General features: G+C 40.8%; 1 protein-coding gene and 1 long non-coding RNA gene across 6 annotated transcripts in view; one reads left to right on the top strand and one right to left on the bottom strand.

Moving 5' to 3' along the window:
• Cttnbp2 (cortactin binding protein 2) overlaps positions 1-22,066 on the top strand; it is a 144,905-nt gene that overhangs the window by 73,116 nt on the left and 49,723 nt on the right. For 3 of the 5 annotated variants that reach the window (XM_021190492.2, XM_029535411.1, XM_029535413.1), the window contains exons 4-8: positions 6,181-7,798; positions 13,817-14,020; positions 15,340-15,439; positions 17,405-17,555; positions 20,361-20,612. In XM_021190492.2, the coding sequence (XP_021046151.1) occupies positions 6,181-7,798; positions 13,817-14,020; positions 15,340-15,439; positions 17,405-17,555; positions 20,361-20,612 (2,325 nt within the window). Of the gene's footprint in view, positions 1-6,180; positions 7,799-12,337; positions 12,378-13,816; positions 14,021-15,339; positions 15,440-17,404; positions 17,556-20,360; positions 20,613-22,066 lie in introns of all 5 variants that reach the window. The other 2 variants (XM_029535412.1, XM_029535414.1) reach the window with 2 other exon arrangements.
• On the bottom strand, positions 13,575-16,755 carry LOC110316296. The gene is made up of 2 exons (XR_002380261.1): positions 16,439-16,755; positions 13,575-15,467 (listed from the first exon to the last, which is right to left on the bottom strand). It is a non-coding gene; the product is annotated as an uncharacterized LOC110316296 (long non-coding RNA).

Here is a 22,066-nt window from a genome sequence, read left to right as displayed (position 1 = left end):
AATTCTAGTTTACTTTATAGAAATAGAATGAGCGATGGATGCCTAAAATAGATGAAGTATGTTTTATAGGCAGAAAAAGTCTAAAGACTGCAGGAGAAAGAGAGCAAAAGCAAATTGGGGCATTTCAAGGTTAAATTTCCCTGGAATGTGAAAACAGGGAGCCAATAATACTCTGAGTTGGCCCTTCCCCCTCCCTCCTTCCCCCCTCCCTCCTTCCTTCCCTCCCTCCCTCCCTCCCTCCCTCCCTCCCGAATGGGCAATGGTAATTGAACCCAGGGTCTGTTGCATGTTAGGCATGTATTCTGCCACTGAGCCTTTGGTCTGTGTTTCTTTGATTCTGTATTTTTTGGAGGTGAGCTCAGTAGAGCAGCTTTCTGTTTGGAGATAAGCAATTGTAGTGTGTCTCCATTTTAGTACAGGAGCCTAAAACTCTGGCTTCCTGTGATTCCTATTTAATACATGCATACTATTGCACTATTGTGCAAAGAAGGGAAACATACAGAAACAATCTTTCTAGTGATAACTAATCAAGGCCACACAAGTAAGACACTTGGGATCAGACTTGGCACTCTAGCCTCTCCTCTCTGAAACACATGCAAGGCTCGTGTTCTGTACTGATGGGAAGATTTACAGAGCAGATGTTTGATATTTGTGGGGAGAAATGATAAGTAATGGAGCAAGTCCAAGAGGTGACTGGAAAGAACCAAGTTAATTACTGAAGTCTAGTGTTGGGCAGATGGAAACCATTCTCTCTGGGAGTGAATTTTCTTGACAAAGAAATCCATGAAGATCTATCAAGAGTCCTTTGAGTAGCCCTCGGTGACATCTCATTGACAGAAGCTAAGATTTGAAATATCTGCTGTAGTGTGTGGTAAAGGAAGCTGAAAACACAGGGAAGAGTGGACCTGGTCGGCTCCGGGGCCTGCTGTGTTGCTATCTGGCTGCTGCCTAGAGATGCTATTGATGGGCGAGCAATTACAAAAGATTTGTGGGTACTTTTATAACAGTGGAGTTTTGGGTATAAAGATCAGAGATGAGTTGCAAGTCTGTTCGCTTAGGGGTTTCTCAGATTTGACTCTGAAGTAGAAGATGAAAGCCATATGAGAAAGAAGGCATTTTGACCCACAGTGAAGAAACACCATAGTCAGGACGTGCAGTCTACGGAGAAGAGCCAGCTTCAGCCGAACAAGCCAAGTCCTTAGTGGGCTTCATGGATCCTGCCCTGGTCAGGGAAATCACTTAAGTTACCCTTTAGTTCACTATTTGCTGGAAGTAGGGGTAACTTCTTTTTCCCTTTCAGAATTCTTCTAGATGTATGCAGTGTGCTTTAATTCCACCCACCCCTCCCTTCCCTCTAGCCCTCCCTGTCCTTTCCACCATGTCTCACTTTCAAAATACTTCAACGTTTCCCTTTGACCTTCAGAGATAGATTAGAAAACTCATATTTTAAGAATGCAAACTGACCTAGCTCATCTTTTTTTTTTTTTTTTCTAACATGTTCATAAGAATTTTTCATTGATATTAGCGTGGAGGGTATTGATTCTAGTCAGATTGGTGCTGGTACTGGACCCCTGGCTTTTTGTCCTGTTTAATAAGCAAGTATTCTACTACTGAATCACACCACCAGTCCATACGTTGCCTGATTTTTCTGTTTATTTATGTATTTTATGTACTTAATTATTTTTTGTCTGGTTTTGTTGTTTTTGGTTTTGGGGTTTTGTTTTTTGTTTTTTGTTTTGTTTTTGTTTTGTTTGTTTGTTTTGCTTGCTTGATTTTGAAACATAGTCTCTTGTAGCCAAGGCTAGCTTCAAATTCTTCTGTGGGTATAGTTGAGGCTCACCTTAAATTCCCAATCCCCCTGCCTCTCCCTGCCAAGTGTGGAGACTATAACTCTGTGCCCCCAGGCCGCTTTTCTATCTTCCCTTAATAATTCTCTGTGCCTTCTGGTGGCAACCTATTATTTTGTGCATTTCACATGATTTAAATATGCTTTAGCCAATGATAACTCAAATTTTCTGAGTGAATAAATGTACACATACATAAATGTCAATAGACTATAAATTACGCCTTAGATTGTACCTACTCTACTCACAATGCCATCTCCCACATTTTGCAGGGCACCCGAGAGCATGCTGTTGTTCTTTCTGTCTTCTTCTGGGACACTTAGGAATGTAAACTTGGTTCTTCACCCAATCCTCTACCATTGATATATCCCCAGTCCTCTTTTCTTCCCTTGTGTTTTTGAGATTGGGTCTGGCTAAGTTGACTTGTCAGATCATAAACTTAAGCTCCTTCTGCCTCAGCCTTTAGAGTAGTTGGAATTCAGGTCTGTACCATCTATCTTAGGGTATGTTATTATTCTTAATAATTAACTGTATAATTGATCTGCCATTTGAGACTCATTCCTCAACACTGTTCAGAAACTGCTTTTCAATGCACAAAGCACTTCAGTATCAGTCAGTGATGCTTTGAGCTGGCCACTTGGCGTTCAATAAAGTTCTTGCTGGGCAAGTATGAGGAACTGAGTTCACTTCACAGCACCCATGTGATGTCAGCAATATATCTTTAATCCCAGCAGTAGGGAAGCAGGGGCAGGGAGGCAGAGAGGCAGAGAGAAGAGATGAATACCTGAACCTCATTGGCTAGTCAGTCTGGCCAAATCAGTGAGTATTAAATCTGGGTTTGATGAGTGATTGTCTCAAAAACTAAGGTAGAGAACAGTTGAAGACGACTTCTACACCAACCTCTGCACCCCCCCCACAATACATGCACACACCCATGTAAACATACACACATATGTAAAACAACAAACCTAAGCAATACCTGTGACCTCTGGTTGAGCAGTAAGCTATTTTCTGCTTTTGGCTTTACGACACTGTAAGAGTATTGGAGTCATAGATTCTCCCAGCAGGGCCACAGTAGGGCTGCCTACAGTTGTCGGTCATCAGAACAGTGCCTTCCTCTGCTGTAGATGGGTAAAATTTTACTTGAGCATGTTTTGGCTTTATTGAGAATACGATGAAAATTTGTGTCTAAACCACTAAACTATAGACAATATTGAAATAACAGAAGCCTTTTGATTTTCTAGTGAATGCAAGTCTTTTTTTTTTTTTAAATTATGCATTTAAGTCGCATTGTGTCTAAAACAGGCTATCCACAACTTGAAATTGTTATTATTGGAGCTACTAGGGGAGGAAGAAATGATTCCCTTAATAATTTTGCTTGATGCAGGATTGCCACATTCATTTGGTAAAAACCCACTATATCTGTGAATACAAAATGCAGGAAGTTACTTCCCCTGTTTGTTTTTAGCATCTAGAAGAGATAAAATGCTCTTCATCTCAAACAGCCAAATCCACTTTAACTTCTCTAAGCCAGAAACCCCTTGTGGACCACTAGAGGAATGTTCTTTAGTTGGACAGGCGAGGTGGGTGTGCCAATCTGATTGATACATTCCAGCTCTAAGACTAAATGTGCCTTAGTCTTTCATAATTTCATGACGTATGCTTCCTCGTAGAAAATAAATAATCTGCAGGATTTAAGAGAATAATGCAAGTAACTACTACTCCTGAATATATAATTCCTGAAGGAATCTAAGGTGGCTTACAGAAATTAGAATTCTTGAGTTACCACAGTACTGCTCAGAACAACTAAGACATCGAATTGGCCTAGGTGCCCATTAACAAATGAGCAGATAAAGAAATGGAGGTATGTGTGCATAGTAGAGTATTGTCCAACCTTAGCAGGATGGAATGATTTTTAATAAAGTTTATTAAACTGGAGATCATGATGTTACACTAAATAAGCTAGATGCAGAAAGGTAAACCTTACATGTTCTCACTCCCATAGAATCTGGATTTCTAAAAATTACATAAAATTATATGGAAGGCAAGATTTATTTCCATTTCTCATTTCTGTAACAAAATTGTTGACAAGACATTTGAGGGAGGAAGGATGTATTTAGGTTCATGGTTTGAGGGGATGCTGTCTGTCATGTCCTGGAAGGCATGGTGACAGAGTGAGACAATTGTTCATACTGTGTTCTGAGCCAGGTGGCTTTCTCCTTTCCCTGCTGTGTTAAAGTCCAGGACCTCATTCCAGGACCACGTGCTGCCTGCATCCAAGGTGAGCTTTTCTTTCTACAAACACCTTCATAAGCATGCCTGGTGGTACATCGCCTAGCTGATTCTAAATAGCCACGTCCACAACAAAGATTAATCATGACAAGAACTATTTAGGAGGAGGAAGGAGACCAACGTCTGGGGAGGTACAAAAGTAGACAATGGGAGTTGAATTTGGATCAAATGTATTATTATCTCTGCATACACGGACATACCCTGAAGCTCATTATTTTGTATAATAAATAGCCATAAATTAGAATGCAGTTATACACGTTGCTCATGCACCCAGAAGGGTTGTTTGTTTTAGAAAGTTTGTTATTATAGAGTGGCAGTGCTAATATCATATATCCATTCAACCATTTATTAAACACAACCATGTGCCAGTCTATTTATTATAGGCTTGGGGGGGGGGAATAGTAAGCGATTCTCAGTCTTCACCTTCATGAGGTTACATTCTTCAGAAGGCAGGGAGATTGCTAAACAAAACTTATGAAAACATGAGAGAGGAGAGGGCTTTGCTATGGTGGAAAAGGCAGGCGCCTTTGAATAGGGATTTATACTGCTGAGATGAAACATCATGACCAAAAAGCACTTTGGAAAGGAAAGAGCTTATGTTGCTTACACTTTCATCTAAAGAGGTCAATGCAGGAATGCAAGGCAGAAACCTGAAGGTAGAGATTGATGCAGAGGCCATGGAGGGTGCTGCTTACTGACTTGTTCCTCATGTCTTGCTCAGTGCCATGAGCCCAGGGGTGGCACTGCCCACATTAAGCTGGGTCATCCAACATGAATCATTCTATCAAGAAAGTATGCCCTGCAGGCCTTAGGCCAGTCTGGTGGGGGATACTTTCTCAGTTCTGGTTCCCTCTTCCCAAATGACTCTGGCTTGTGTCAAGTTGACACAAAGATAGCGGCACAGTAGGCCTCACAGTAAAAGTGACAAGGGAACAGAAGCCAGAAGGAAAAAGAGGAGGCACGCTTATCTGCTGATGGGTGCTTTGGTGAATATGACAGAATCTTACCTCAGGTTTGGGATGTTGCTCAGTGATAGGGGAATTTTATCATGCATACAGCCCTGGGTTCAGTGCTCTTCCTTTTATGTCTGGAGACAAAGGCTTTAAAAGCTCAGTCTCTGTGTTGATCTTTTGGGAAAGTTTTTTTTTTTTTTTCTCTGAACAACACCAAGTTAGTTCCCATGGCTTCCTGAACAGCCAGTTCCTTTTGGCTAAAGAAAAGCAGGTACAACCCCACACATAGGCATCTTGATGAACAAGCATGCTGGAGTGTTTGCTTGCTGGTTACTTCTGGGAAGCGCATGGGATTCTTTGTGAAGGAGGGCCTCCTTAAGGCATCTAAGGCAGCCAGGACCACAAGGTTGAAGACCCCGAGTTAAGAGGTAGGATCAAGGTCACAGAAGCACCAGGTGGGTCAAGGTAGCTAAATTCAAAAGCAGCATTCAAGTTAATGACAGGGTGAGGCTTTGGGTGGGATAGCTTTGACTGTAGATCTAATAAAATGATCTGTTAGCTCATTATACTTTCATTCTAAAAATACCTTTATATGCTATTTCATACCACTCCTAGCCTACATTCTCGAGGAGGTTAAGTAATTTAGCTATTTAATACCATTAGCAACTATGTGGCTTGAGATTTAAAACCTGATTGTGTGTCTCAAAGATTAGTTAATAATTTGCAGCCATTGAACCTTTATTAAATAGCACCAATTCTCTCACTGATCTGTACTCATCAAAACAGTTCTTTTTGAACTCTGTGCTGTGACTTGAAATATCCTATTACTGTTCTCCTGCACCGTAGTTAAATTTAATAGATTAAAACAATTCCTTTTTTTTCTTAATGTAGATATTTTGCAGAAAACCCTTTGTCAATCTTCTCATTTTAATGGGTCTTTAAATATTACTTTTTAAAAAAAAATCATAACAAACTGTGGCACTTTTGCTAACCCAAATCATACCATTATTCAGAAATTAATAAAAAAGCCCTTCTATGATACAAAGACTATTCTATCTGCTAATTCAGGCTTCCCTTTGAATATCTTCCAGTTGGAGATGGAAAAGCTCCAGCTCCAGGCCCTTGAACAGGAGCACAAGAAGCTGGCTGCCCACCTGGAGGAAGAGAGGGGCAAGAACAAGCATGTGGTCCTGATGCTGGTGAAGGAGTGTAAGCAGCTCTCGGGCAAAGTCGTAGAGGAGGCTCAGAAGCTGGAGGAAGTCATGGTGAAACTGGAGGAAGAAAAGAAAAAGACAAGTGAGTTAGAAGACCAGCTCTCAGCTGAGAAACAGAGAAGCTCTGGAATGGAAGCTCAGCTGGAGAAACAGCTCTCGGAGTTTGACACGGAAAGGGAGCAGCTGCGTGCCAAGCTGAGCCGAGAAGAAGCACACACCACCGACCTCAAAGAGGAGCTAGACAAGATGAAGAAAATGATGGAGCAAATGAAGAAGGGAAGTGATGGCAAGCCCGGCCTCGCCCTCCCACGGAAGACAAAAGATAAGCGCCTGGCTTCCATATCTGTGGCAACAGAAGGGCCTGTGACAAGGTCTGTTGCTTGCCAGACAGATGTGGTGATAGAAAGCGCTGACCCTGTGAAGAAGTTGCCTTTGACTGTACCCACAAAGCCTTCCACAGGGAGCCCCTTAGTTCCCACAAACACAAAAGGGAATGTGGGCCCCAGTGCCCTGCTGATTAGACCTGGAATTGATAGGCAGGCTTCCCATAGTGACTTGGGTCCCTCTCCACCTACCGCTCTACCTTCCAGTGCAAATAGAATTGAGGAGAATGGACCAAGCGCAGGCAATGCCCCTGATCTATCAAATAGCATCCCCTCAACTCCAAGTAGCACTGCCCCTGCCGCTGCTCAGACACCAGGCCCAGCACCCCAGAACCACTCACAAGCTCCTCCAGTGCACAGTTTACATTCACCGTGTGCCAACACTCATCCAGGCCTCAACCCACGCATCCAAGCGGCTAGATTTAGATTTCAGGGCAATGCAAATGACCCAGACCAGAATGGAAACAACACTCAAAGCCCTCCCTCAAGAGATGTCTCTCCTACGAGTCGCGACAACCTAGTAGCCAAGCAGCTAGCTCGGAATACTGTGACCCAAGCGCTGTCCAGGTTTACCGGCCCTCAAGCGGGCGCCTCTTCAAGGCTTGGACCATCTCCAGGAGGGGATGCTGGCACCTGCCCTCCAGTTGGTCGAACCGGTTTAAAGACACCCGGGGCAGCACGGGTTGACAGAGGAAATCCTCCTCCTATCCCTCCCAAAAAACCAGGGCTCTCCCAAACTCCTTCTCCGCCACACCCCCAACTGAGGGCCTCCAATGCAGGGGCCAAAGTTGATAACAAAATTGTGGCTTCACCTCCCTCCACTTTGCCACAAGGGACCAAGGTAGTAAATGAGGAGAACGTCCCTAAGTCGTCCTCCCCTCAGCTGCCACCAAAACCGTCCATAGATTTAACTGTGGCACCTGCAGGCTGTCCCGTTTCGGCCCTGGCCACGTCTCAGGTGGGTGCCTGGCCTGCTGGAACCCCTGGACTGAACCAACCCGCATGTTCAGACAGATCCCTTGTCATCCCCGGCACCGTTGCCTTTTGCTCTTCCATAAACCCTGTTAGTGCCTCATCCCGTAGCCCCGACAGCCTCTTGGTAACAGCATCAGGTAAAGGGATTAAAGTCTTCTACCCTTTTGTAAAAAATGTGCCCTACTCTCTGACCTGTCTTAATTTCTTTTATGTTGTCTTAAAACATGTTTAATACTCCTTTCACCCACTAACTCATTTCTTTTCTTCTCTCTCCCTCTCTTTCCTTTTTAAAATTTTTTTTGGGGGGAGGAGTTTTCTGTAAGGCTCTGGGGTGATGGTGATTCATCTTGCTCTATGAATTGTGGCTTCATCATTCTAAGTGCTTTTCTTGAAAATAACCTGAAAATGGTGGTTTGAAGTCCAGGGAGACCATTAATTTAGAGAGATGGAAACATTTCCAGGGGAGGAAAGCGTATCCCTTCCTATTAAATATTTATATCACAAGAACTCACTCTTAATGGATCATCCTCAGTGTGCTTTCAATTTGGTCCTTTTAGGGTGGCTTAAGAAAAATCCTACCAAGTCACTGTTTGTATAACTCTAGATATGCAGGTTGGTGGGGTTTATTCTGTAATTAATAGATTCTGAAGATTCCTATCAGTTTGGTATGAATGTCCCTTACTTACCCTGAATATTTATAAATTTCAGTTACAAGCTTACTTTAGTTGGAATGGCATGTATCTCTTTGGCGAAGGTATTGTCTTCCAATACTTAAGCCCAGATGGCTTCCACACCACATGGGATATTAAAGTTCCCATTGCATGAGTACATTGTGAGGTTGCTCAGTCTGGAAGTCCCACAAAGAACTAGATGTTGTTGTGGTTGTATATGGTTATGGGAGCATTGCTTTTTCATTATCACAGCTAAAGTCGATTCACGCTTAGGGTCAGAGCTCTGTTGGCACTCTGGAGCAATCTGTGCTGCTCTCCTCAGACATTAGGTATTGGCAGATCCTATTGGCTCTAAAGAGCAGAGATTTAAACATGAAAGGGAAATATCAGTAGCATCATCTTTAAAACTTAAAGCATGGAGCACAGACTGAAGCCAGCCGCCAGTGAAGGAGCTAAGTGCTTCAGATTGCCAGACTGAATGCTTCTAATTCCAAGCAGTTCCCATGGAAATTCAGCTTTAGGGGAGGCTGTTTTTGTTTTCAAGGGCAAAACTGAGAATCAGAAACAGCACACACTGTGGAGTTAATAGGTCGGCATTAGAGGTGAGGCTTCATTGTATATGACTGTTTTGGATGATCCTTTTCATCATGAACAAGCATCCTCTTGCTTAGGTCAGAGTTTAGAGTGCTCAGAGAGAGTGGCTGGAGGGAAGCTCAGAGACCATAACTTACCAAGGCATGGCACTGAACTTGCGGCAGCATGACTAATCCCCACCTGATTGGTAGTCCTGCTTATAGCACGTTTGAGAGCTTACTTTAGAATTGATCTTACTGTCATTTTGTGATTTTATAGGCATTTGAGGTTCCCTAGTTTTTCTCTCTAAAATGGTTGTATTAAGTTTGATATGTCTTGGTATTGCTCAGAATTATGTCGTCTTTCCCACTAGTTGAAGCTACCCTAAGAAGAGAGACATTTGGTCCCCATCCAGAACAATTCAAACATGGACCTTAAGACCTGTAGACTGCTGGAGAGCATTGGCTCCAGAGTCACTTGGAGCCATGACAGTGCTCTGATGGAACTGTATAGACTGTGTGTAGGCAACACTTTCCAGGGCAAATGAATGCTGTCAGCTGGTTTTGTTTTTAAGTACAAAGCCATCTGTTTTTTGATACCTTGAGGCTCTGCCAGCTGCTGCCTCAGGAGGCACTGTGATTCCAAGTCCAGCTGCACACACCCTTTAGTAATCAACAGAGAAGCTTTGAAACAAGCATGTGTGACCATGGAGAAATTAAGTTTTAAAAGATGACTAACTCCTAATCAGTTAAATGTTTGCCCAAACAACTGTTTTCTATTCGGTGGAATTCTGGACTAAAGAAGCCAGGACTCTAAAACAAACAAACAAACAACAATCAAACAAAAAACCCAAAACTACCTTTACTTATATCTGAGGTGCCAAAAAGTGAATAAGAAATTTTGATGAAACAGTAGCCACTAAGATATATAAAGTCAGTCCCTTGTTTTTCAATTTTCTAGTTCGGTTGTTGTGTTCCCAGAACTGTAGGGTGCCCTTCAGCAAAAATAGCAGGCTTCTGTCTGACTGATTATAAAGTGTGCCTCTTCAGGGCAAAGGGTGGCACCGGAGGTCTTAGTCCCTTAGCAGGTGTTTAGTAGGCACCTCCTTATGTGCTCTGAGGGCACAAACGTTAGACTGCAGCGAGCTTGTATAATTACAGAACTCAGTTGCAGGTGTAGGTCATCCCAAGCTTCCCAAATTAGATAGGGTTGTACCTGCAGCACATTTAGTTTGTTCCAATTCTTTTTTTTTTTTTTTTTAAAGATTATTTTGGTGGCACTGGGGGGATCAAATCCAGAGTCTTATTTTTTTCTTTTTTACTGGTTATTTTCTTTATTTACACTTCATACATGCTAGGTGAGCGCCCCACTACTGAGCTACGCTGCAGTTTTTACCAAGGCGGCTATGGCAGCTAGGAAGCACCGGAGACCCTACACCCTGCTCCTTAACCCGGCTGGACCTGAGCGAGCTTGTTCCTCTTCAGGCCATAAGCCCATAGGAGGTCATTACCTCTCCACTGGCTCCACTGTAGATGGTAGGAGCAAAGCCAAGGCGGAAAGTGTGCCTGCCAGATGCCTTGCAGAGATCGGTTCCCATTTCTTTGATCACGTGAGCAAGCATTGAGCTGAGTTTCAGTCGGCAAAATTAGTTCATTTCTCCCCTTTTGTAGCTGTAATCCTGGGGCGAAATTGTTTCTAAGATATTAGCTTTGCCATCCACACCTTAAACGCTTGAACCCCAAGTTAAGACTGTTTTCCAACTGAAGGATGCTCTGACTTCTCCTCACGGTGGGGACTGTGTACTCCTCCTCGCTCCGGATCTCAGCAGTTTTCTCTTGAGATACCCTGTGTACCTGCCACCTTCTGTCTGTAACAGGGAGGTGAAATCCCAGAGGAAAGCTAGAGTGACAGAAGGGTCTCCTTTTAATGGGTTGCATTGGAACGTACACTAACTAGAGGCAACTTCATAGCAAATCATGACCTTTTAAAATAACGTTTTAAATTCTAAATGAAGTAGAAATTCTTACCAACTTGTCAAATGAACCTATACATTCCAATGGTTACATGAAGAAGGTTAAAGCAGGATTCACTCCAGGCTACTGAGTCCCCAAACCCTTATACATTTTCCTTTCTCTCTCTCTCTCTCTCTCTCTCTCTCTCTCTCTCTCTCTCTCCCTCCCTCCCTCCCTCCCTCCCTTCCTTCTTTCCTTTCTTCTTGTGGTTGTTTTTCTTGTTACTATGATTTATGTCATAAACTTCATTTCATTTGGTTCAAACTTTTTTCCTTTCTGAAATATATTTTCTAAAGTATACTCATGTATGATTGGCTTGAACGCTAAATCGCAAAATCAGAATGGTCTGGGCTGTGCCCTTAACTCTCTCCACCCTCTGAAGCTGGTGCCAGAAGCTGTTCTCAGCTCCTCTTCCTACGCCATTGCATGTCCCTACTGTTTCGTGGCCTGCTATGCAAATCCTCACCGTTACTAATGTCTGCCTCCAATGCTGCGTAGCTGAATGACTGCCTAACATCGGAAGAGTAGCTGTGTGGATTCGGGTTCATTCTATCCCTAACTAATCCAGTTAATCATCTATCACCATTTCTCTCATGGTTGAGAGTTTCAGATGAATACTAGTGTTGTGATGAGGTCTTTCTTTTATTTTCCCCATATTTGTAACAGGATTTATTAAAATAAATTGTGTTGAGAGAACATTGGAAATTATACTAAAAATATAACATTTGTTTAAAATGTAAGAGCTTAAAGTTCACAATAGTTACAAAACATGTTCTTTTGTGAAAATTTAAAAACCATTTTTTTCAGTCCTCCAAGGAAACTGATACTGCTCCATTTCATGACCTAACGGTTAAGAACATTTTTGAATAGAGCCTTTTACCTTTCACATGAGTAGTGTCTTCCAGAAGATTATATACATAATTGAGTATTTCATTATAAATCAATATTTTCATATAAGACAATATTTGTATTGTTTTCCCCAAAGTCTAGAACTGTTTTTTTTTTTTAAAGAATAAACTTTATTATATACACATTGGTATTCATGGAAGAATATCAAGCACCAACATTCCTTGAATGAGATGTAAAGAAGAGATGACAGAGTGTGTGTGTGCATGTGTACATGTTTGCGTGCGTGTGTGCATGCGTGTCTGTGTGTGTATGCGTGAGTGTGTGCTCGCGTGTGCTCGCGTGTGCTCACGTGTTCTCGCGTGTGCTCGCGTGCGTGTGTGGATAGCATGAAAGCAAACCCCCCTCCCTGTTCTGCTGGGGACAGTAGTGTAATGCTTCCCTCTTGCTTGTGTTTGCTTTACAGTCAAGGTGTCCTACCTTGGTGTTTATAATTTTCTGTCTATCATCCATATCTAATAAGTACTGATTTAATTTTTGTGGGCCTGTTTTTTTTTGTTTGTTTGTTTTTAAGAAATTACAAAAGGTAAAATGTACCAGAGAGGAGCCTTCTTGTAAGTATGAAGTAAAAATACTACTTTTCTAAGAAGACCTAATCAGTATGGATGGGGAAATATTATAAAGATTTGAGAAATATTGAATTTTATAAACATTTTAATTGTCTGTCATTGCTGTCCTGCTATGATAAAACAATAAATAATCCATGGATTCAAATTATTGGTTATAAAGATATAATTTTGAGATTTCAATATTCCATGGATTTCTATTTGCATAAATGGCCTCTCTTCGATTTATTTGTATAAAGAATTTTCAATATTCTGAGAAGTTTCTTTGATATGTACTTTAACTATATCCTGAAACAACTAAGGCCAAAAACTTGTCATTAATCATAAGAATTGAATATTACATTCATATTAGTGTAACTAAGACCTTGGTAGAGGGATAGGAAAGCACACCTATTATATCTTGCTGAAGGGAATGTTATGTATACCTATGGAAAGTCTGCTTGAAGAATATAGATGTGTAGTTACGTACAGCACTGCTTAAAAGTATTGGGGCTCGCTCATTGTATTTAAGCAGGAAAAAGCACAGTTACCAATTAAATAAACATTTGCACTTTACTGTTTTTACAGCCTTTTGATCAAGGAAGGATTCAGAAAATTTTCCAGGCTATATGCAGCCGACTTCACACTCTTAACAGATTCTCTTCTAAAGCTGCTAAACACTGATGAGAACTATCTAACCATGATAACTCTTCCAGTCTTGGTTAAAGCTATATGGTAGAGTGCCCTGCTTTGTTGGCCAATTCCAAAAGTTTGTTTGTCCTGCTGGGAAGATGGCGAGAGATGGTAGTTTTCAAAACTGAATTCTGTGCTGCCATACAATACAGCCATATATATAGAGAGAGTATTTCTATTAGCTTTTAACACCCATTATTTGTTTCTCAGATATGGAAATTCAAGGAATAGAACAAACTCCTTGATAGAGTAAGGCCCATTTCCTGGTTTACGCAAAATAATTACCTTAGAGACATTGTCGAAGAAACTCTTTGAAGCTACAGTGGTATCTTACACATACTTTATTTACATTGCCATATTAGTATTGAAATTAAGGTAACCTTTATATAATTTTAGGATTCAAAATGATTTGAAATTCTAAATAGAAATTTAAGTTTGTGAAGTGTGATAGCCAACTTGGATTCCTAAAACCAATTATTTCTTTAACTCTTTTTTTTTTGTGTGTGTGTGTGTGTCCCAAACTGACAACTAAAAATAACATGTCCTCATCAAGGTTAATTTAATTAGCACCAGATAGAAAGTCTGAAAATAACAGTGTGGGTTTGTGCTAAGAAAGCGTTAACAGACTGATGACGTTAGAAACCATGTAATCTTCTAGGGATACATGTTCATGTCTCTGTGTGTGTGATTCAAAAAGGAATGGTAGTGTCTGTCTCTTCTTCCTGCTCACTAACTCGGGTCACTTTAACCTACAGGCTGGTCACCCTCCCTAACCCCTTTGCTAATGAGTGGTGGTCCTGCCCCCCTGGCTGGCAGGCCCACCCTTCTTCAGCAAGCTGCTGCCCAGGGAAATGTCACTTTATTATCAATGCTGCTTAATGAAGAAGGACTGGATATAAATTACTCCTGTGAAGATGGCCATTCTGCCTTGTATTCTGCTGCTAAGAATGGACATACAGGTAAAAAAGCCAAAACAAAACTAAACAAACCAACAATGTCTTACCTTAACATACTTGGCAAAAGGATGGATTACCCAAGGTGATTTAAGTCACTGCTGTGAGCAAAGGATCCATTTGGATTTCATTTTTTCTTTCTTTTCTTTTTTTTTTTTTTTTAAGGAGGAACAGAACAGAGAATTTTTTTTATACCGGTTTTAAAGTCTTATGAATATTTAAGGAGCTAATTATATGGCTCCTTATTATAAAATGTAGAGCCAGTGACAAATCAATTTTCACAGATGTACAACAAAATGTATTGTCCATATAAGGATTACTAAACACACATTAGAATGGAACTCTCCATCCGAGGTCACTCTTGTCAGGACAGAGTAACCCTGATTTCTTTGGTAGGAAGAATGCTGCTATGGGAGAAGCAGACCTTCCAGGGTGTTAGCCTTAGGTATTGAGTGACTGCCACAGAGAGATTTTTGCCAATTAGAAAGAGTGGCCTTGTAATAATTTATAGTTATTTACATTGGTTTTTTTTTTTTTGAGAAGTGAAAACTTACTATAAATGTTATGACAGCAAAGACTAAGAATTCTCTTTACTCTTTAAAATGCAAAGCTTGTAGTTACCTATACTAAAACACGTGGTAACACAGAAAAAGAGATGGCTTGACGACACGTGCTGAGTTACTACGGTATGTGCACTGTGGACTATTTCCTGGTTGGCTCAGATAGACGCAGAGCTAAGGAGACTCAGTAGATTTAAAGCACTTTGGAATTCAGAGGCCCTGGGGGAATTTTCCTCACTGTAGAGAAATTAAATTTAGATCATGCAGTATTATTTATGATACTTCTGTGTTAGTGATGTTTGTGTCTCAGGTGGCTTTCTGTGGGCTTTCCTTGATCTTCAAGTAGCCAAGTGTAGGATGGCCCACATAGAAGCACTGTGATGATTAAATTAACATTAATCATTCTGTAAGAATGTAACTATATAAATACAATTTGCTAAATGGATCTGATTGTCTGCCCCAAAACATTCTTTTGAAGAAACTCTGGCCTAGAATCTAGCAAAATATTTTTCTGGTATATGGTATTCCTTTTTTTACCCGTCAACAACTTTCCTCGAAATATTTTTTAAAACCACGTCTCGGTGGCTGTGGACGTAGATATCCTGTCTTCAGGGAAAGAGATGGCTCTCCATATGAAAGTCTGTGGTGTGCCACATCCAGCAAGACAGAACTATTAGGTTGGCCTTTGCTGTTAGATTCTCCTCACAGCTTAGAGGGAACCTGGCACATCACTGCACTGAGTGACCTTCTGTTAAAATCCTGTAGACTGTGTGCGATTGCTGCTGAATGCAGAAGCCCGAGTCGACGCTGCTGATAAAAATGGCTTCACACCCTTGTGCGTTGCAGCTGCTCAGGGACATTTTGAGTAAGTGATACTCTTCATTCTTTCTTTCCTATGGATGTGGCCCCCTTTTTTTTTATATTTGGCACAGATTTCACTCCTGCTAAGTATGTAAATGAGTGGTTAATATTCATTGACAAATCCACCAAACATATTCGAGTGTTCAAATGCAAAGCAGGCCTAGATTTATTCTTCATAATAATAGTTAAATGTTGTATCTAAAGCAAGCGTGTATATGTCTAGTCTGTATATAATCTGTATATAGATGTATACATCTATATACATCTGAACTGTACATGGATGAACTTGCTTCTGGAAAAGGTCAACATTAGTATAGCAATGGAGAACAAAGCAAGGAATGCTGGGAGCTTTGTTTACTTTCCCTTTTCTATAGAAGCTTTTCTTGGTGCTAATATTGAAAGTAGAACATAGAATTACATTATTTACTAAAATCCCATTATTCTACGGTAAGGTAAGTTGTTTGATAGTCCCAAATGCTCATGTTTCTTTATTCACAATTGAGAGAAAAATCAAAGCCAAGCTTTTGCAAACTTAAAGTAGTTCATGTACAAAGGGAACCTGTTAGTTAATTTGCACATAACTTTAAGGAGCTTCAAAGTCATTACATACAGCAATTTCTTTTTAAAAACTAAAAGTCACATTTTAATAATAGAATATCATCAAATTGCTGTCCTGCCTGGGCTGAGTTGGCAGGTTGTGAGGCATAAATACTGCAGCCACCTTTCAGATCCATCTGTCCAGAGAGAAATAGTCTTGAACAAATTACAGCATCCGTGACATTTTGGTTATAAGCCTTAGCCTTCAACAGCTGAGCTACTTCCCCAGCTCAAACTATACCATTCTTAAAATAAAGCTTTTTAGAATTCACATCAGCACGGTTAACTATAAGTGTGTTCTCCAGTATTCCGGAGGCAGCCTTCAGTGCCTAGGGTCATTGCTCCTGTGCGTTTGTCTGCCATGCCCCTCAGCAGTCTGCCTTTAACAGCTACTTTCTGCTGTTACCTTCTGGTTATATTCTGCGTCCCACCGAACAGATCTCTCCTGCTGGCCTGGGTTTCCGTGTCTGTGACCTCCATGTTACTAGGCCAGCTGTAAGCTCCTTGCTTGGAGGATGTCACTGTCACAGAGCAGAAGCATGGATAGCTTTGAGAAAAAAAAAATCCCTGTGCAAATTCAGGAATCAGTAAATTTAAAGATCAAGTTACACAAATATGTCAGCATGTTACTTAAAAAAAAAAAAAAAGTAATAACATATGTAAGCCAAATACTGAAAGAGAAATGAACCTCCCAAAGGCGAATCCTTCAGTGTATCCACATTCTATCTCTGTGTGGAACTAGTCACAGAGTCACAGTCTCGGCACTGCCTCCGTTTCTTCTTGAGTGTGTTTCTGTGCAGCTGTGTCCTCAGAAGTCAGCTCCCACCCAATGAGACAGCCTCTTCCATCCTTCTCCCAAAGCAGGCCTTTTCCCAGTCCCCTGCTCCTTTTTATAAAGGTGGCACACAGTGCCCGGCTGGCTATGCTGTTTATAATCATTTTCTTGAGTGAATTAGAAAAAAAAAGTCACAGAATAATTCAGCAGCCTCATCTTTTTTTTTGTCAAGGCAAAAACCATTTAAAATCACAAATAATATGTGTACCAAGTACGGTTATAGCATTTAACCTGACAAGTCAAACCTACTCCAAGGACAACTCCTATGAAAGTTGTTAAGAAGGATCCTGAACTAGGTTTGAACATTTGTAAAGGGACAATTTTATGCTTTCATAAATTTTGAGAGGCTAACGTGTAGTTTTTAGTCATATGAAAGTGATAGCAAGGCAATAACATATATAAGGTCTGAATGAAATGATTGATACGTGTCAATATGAATGATTGCTCATGCATGTTGTCTGGATTTAATATCTGGTCAGGGAGCTCTTCCCAGGTGACACTTCATTTGTGTGTAACTAATCATAATTCTATGTACAGATGTATAGAATTACTAACTGCATACAATGCCAACATTAATCACTCTGCTGCTGGAGGACAGACACCTTTGTACCTGGCCTGTAAAAATGGAAATAAGGAATGTATCAAACTCCTGCTGGAAGCTGGCACTGACCGGAGTATAAAAACCAGAGTAAGTACCCTTTTGGGTGAGTGTTCCCCAACATGTGTTATTTATATTGTGTCTGAAAACTAGGCATATAGCTTGCATATATCTACTATAGATGCATACGTATGACAGGTGCAGACTCTTTTCTTTGTTATCATTCCCTATAGAAGGCAGTCTATGGTTACATAGCTTTCGCACTGTAGACAACATTATAAGTAGGATGGAGAGGACTTAAGTGTGTGGAAGGATGTGTGTAGGCGCTATGTGAATGCTACGTGTTTTGTATGAGGGATGTGAGCATATCTAGAAATTCAGAGGCCAGGGTGAAGAAGGCACGGTGTAGCTTTGAAACTAGCCTCCCACAGATGCTGAAGGACAACTGTGCATGGAAACCCACTCTTCAGTTGTGCATTTGCTTTAGGGATCCTGCTTTAAGTGACCTCTGTTTGAGTCTCCTGCTTGCTAACTAACAATCTAGTCTATTTTCCCTCATGAGTCATTCAAATTCTAAGGCTAAACATTAAAAAAAAAGGGGGGGGGGCGGTTGGTGCTCTTAGTATTTCAGAATTAGAGAAGACAATGAATGTGTACGTTTTTATTATTGAACAAATACTATTCTTTGATGCTATTATGTAATTTCTCTGACAAGAACCAATCATTAAGTATTAATATTAGCAAAGGTAACAAGGCCAGCTATGAGTATTTTCCATTGTAAATTACTGTTAGAGCTTAAAAACAAAACAAATCTCCAGTATTTTTATTCGATTTCAAGCTTTTATTAAATTTTAGTCCTTTAATTAAAGTTCTTATTGTATAAGAACATGTATGGGTGTTTTGCTTAAAGGTATGTCTAAACCACTTGCATGCCTAGTTCCCATAGAGGATCTGGCCATCTCAACAGATCCTCCTTTTAAAAAGAAAATCTGAAAAGAGTTGTTTAGTTTCACATTTCTTTATTTTATATATTTTAATCCAAGAAATATTTGATGTTTGGATATATTCACTACAAAATGCTGTCTTATTGCTAGAAGATAAATGAATTTTGCATCATTAACCTGATTAAGAAGTTCAGCCTGAAAGGTTAAACAACATCCTGCTGAGAACACCGATCTGTACCCTGAAGCTAGCTTTGTTGGGCTGAACAGATTGTTTAGACAATACAAAAACGCACTGTATAATTGATAAGTAACCTTGGGGGGGTTGTAATTATGTCTTATGCCTTTTAATGGTTAGGTAGTAAGAAAAATTGGAATGTTGAAAGGTTTTTGTCTGGTCTTGTTTTTTCCTAGAAAGACTGTTTGGAATTTGTAAATTAGGAAGCTAATCGGCTCTTCTCTTTGGCCTAAGTAAGGGTCATCACCCTGCAGAAGAATCAGGGATCTGTTGTACCTGACTGCAAGGCAGATCATACCCAGATCTAGTTAGCTAACTGCCTGTGTGGTCTTGTCTTGGTCAACTGAATTTTACTGGCCTGAAATCCAGAAAGAGTGAAAAAGTCCTCAAGGGTCAGCTTAGGAAAAGCTCACAGTACTTAGTACACGTTTGAGAGGGTCACTTACTTACTGGTTAATTTTCTTATCCTTTACATCATCGCTTAAAAAACAAACAAACAAACAACAACAACAACAAACAGTGCAGTGGTGCTGTATGCCTATAATTCCAGCACTTGGGAGGCAAAAAACAATATCAAGTTCTTGGCTATCAAGGGATGCATAGTGAGACCTTTTCTCAAAACACATATTAAAAATCAAAAAGTTTTGTAGCTCACTGAAATACATTTAGTATAACAATATGGAATTCTATATGAAAATGATCTTAAAACTACAATATAAAGGGAAAAAAAAAGCCCCAACACAAATCAATTATTTGATAAAATCTTTAAAGACAAACAAGAGTTTCTATGTTGTAGGCCAACCCACCCGTGTGTCAGAATGAGAGACTGGGAGGGGAACAGGGAATTTTTTCCCCTAGAACCATGCTTGTAACGTTTAAATTCCTTTCCCTTGCTGGGCATGATTGATAGGCAAGTGGGCCTTCCCCATCAGAGGTCAGGTTCCCTTTTTCTGGAGAGAGGCTTGGGGAAGTCTGCAGTCTCAGAGGGAACTGAGGTTGCAGAACTGAGCACCACTGCCTTGAGCTTATGATGACTCAAGAAACCCCCTAGGTGGACAAGGGGTTGGGGCAGGGCAATTCATTCTAGCAAATGGCCTCAGTATCTTAGTTGGGCCCTTTTCTAAGTAAGTGTGGATTGGAATCCCTCTACACTCAGCAGTTCCTGCGCAGAGGCCCATGGGTAGCTAATGAACCTATTTGGGCTTCGCTTTTTACGAGATGTTACCTTTTCCTTTTTACCTAGAATCTTTCCTTCTGGAATCCTTGGCATTAAAATGTTCAGATCATTCCAGTTAGGAAAACTGGTTTGCTGCAGTGTTTTTCAGTGCATTACTAATTAATTAATACCATTTTCGTTGCATATAATTTTAAAATCTCATTAAGATAAAGTTCACTCCATTTATTTAATACTAAATGGAAATTCGGGTTGGACAGGCATTAATACTCAGGAGGCTAAGCAGGACCTACTCGCTCCAGAAGGTAACTGTTAGGTGATAATGATTATTTATCAGCAAACATAAATCACAGTTGTAGGAATTAGTGTCACCAAGAAAAGTGAGAGAACTTAAGTTCATCAGGAATATTCAGGAGTGGACTGCCTCCATTCCCTGATGCAGTGGTTCGTGACCAAGAGAATTTAGAGGTGGACTCAAAATAACACAGTTAACACCATTAATGTTGTTCTCAACCTTTCCCGCTTGGTCCATGTATTCTCAGGATGGCTGGACACCAATTCACGCAGCTGTGGACACTGGTAGCGTGGACAGCCTCAAGCTCCTGATGTACCATAGAGTGCCAGCCCATGGAAACTCTTTGAGTGCAGAAGAGCCCAAGTCAGGCTTGTTCAGCTTGAATGGAGGAGAGAGCCCTCTGGGTCCATCTAAGCCTGTGGTTCCTGCAGACCTAATTAACCACGCTGACAAAGAAGGCTGGACTGCTGCCCATATTGCTGCCTCCAAAGGTTTCAAGGTACGTCTGGGAGCAGCCAGCCCCATCGCCCAGTTGTAAATTTGATAAGTGGCAGAGTCTTTTGCATTTGATCTGGTGTGTTTAGACCTAGTAAATCGAAATAGAGTAACACCTTTGCCAAAGGCCATGAGCTGCTCCTACAAACTGACTCTCGTTTCTCTCTAGAAGATAATTACAGTCAGGGACATGAGAAAACTTTCATTATTTAAAATCTTTTATTTATTTTATTTTTTAAAATCTCATATTTATAAGGCGTACAGCAGTAAACTCAAATATTTTATCTCACCTGCCTTAGGACGGAAAGGTGAATGTTAATGTAATTAGTTCATACTAGTTGCCCAGAGGGAGGATCAGGATGCTCCTGATGGCTAAGACTTTAGCTAAGCATGCTACTGTCTGCAGAGAAAATGTGTTCTTAGCTCTTAGACCAGCAGTAAGTACTCCATCTACAAGTGGAGAATAAGAAGACCAACTCGAGCACAAGGTGATGGACAGGCATCGTATCAACACCTCAGTCTGTGATGTGGAAGTTATGTGTTTTAAAGAACAGGGCTTTAGGGAGATTCCACTTTGGGGATGGTTCATTCTCAACGAGGTAGAAGTTATTCAGGGTCCTGTAGACTATGGGAGAGAACAATGAAGGTAAAGGAAAAATAAAAAGAGAAACGGAAGTAGGAGGAAGTGGTGAGCAGCCCCAAGTAAGTTAAGGAAAACAGGAATAAAAACCTGCTAGGTGGTCATTGTTGCTTTGGAGGGGGTCTTCAGTAACATTTAATAAGGAGCCTGGCATAAAATTCTCAGTGAATATACAGACAGTAGGAGATTTTAGAAAAATAAGATTAAATGGTTTCCCAGTTTAAATTATTTAAGAAAAGTATTTAGACCATTTGGGATTTGGAACACCTGGATAGCAGAGAGGACCAGACTAAGTGTTGGGAACAAGGGTAATAAGGAGAGTTACAGACAGAAACAGTCAAGGCTGAAGCTGAAGATGGGTTAGTGAGCAAAGTGCTTTTTGCACAAGCATAAGGAGCTGTGCTTTTATAAATAGCACTCACATAAGAGCTGAGCATGGTAGCATGCTCTTGCAACTCCGGTACTGAGGGTGTGGACACAGGGAGATCCTGGCGGTGAGGGGTGGGGCTTGCTGGTCCGTCAGTCTAGCTGAAACAAGCCGTCATGCTCAAAGTGTAATTCTGCCTCAAAACATAGGGTGGAGAGCAACAAAAGAAGATACTCCCAAATCGGTTTCTGGCCTTCACATGTACACACACAGGCAAGCAGGTATGCTCACATATGCACCCTCCCCCCCCACACACACACATACCCATGCATAGACACACATACACAACAGTAACTAAGTTACTAGGGATAGAATACAGAATAAGCATGGGGAAGGAATAGGCCTGAATGGAAAGATACTATTTTGCATGAAGAGCAAGAACAAAGCATTG

The sequence above is a fragment of the Mus pahari genome, chromosome 2 (genome assembly GCF_900095145.1).
Source record: "Mus pahari chromosome 2, PAHARI_EIJ_v1.1, whole genome shotgun sequence".
NCBI classification, from domain to species: domain Eukaryota; kingdom Metazoa; phylum Chordata; class Mammalia; order Rodentia; family Muridae; genus Mus; species Mus pahari.
The sequence above is the reverse complement of the archived record's forward strand: the minus strand, read 5'-3'. Positions and strand labels throughout refer to the sequence as shown.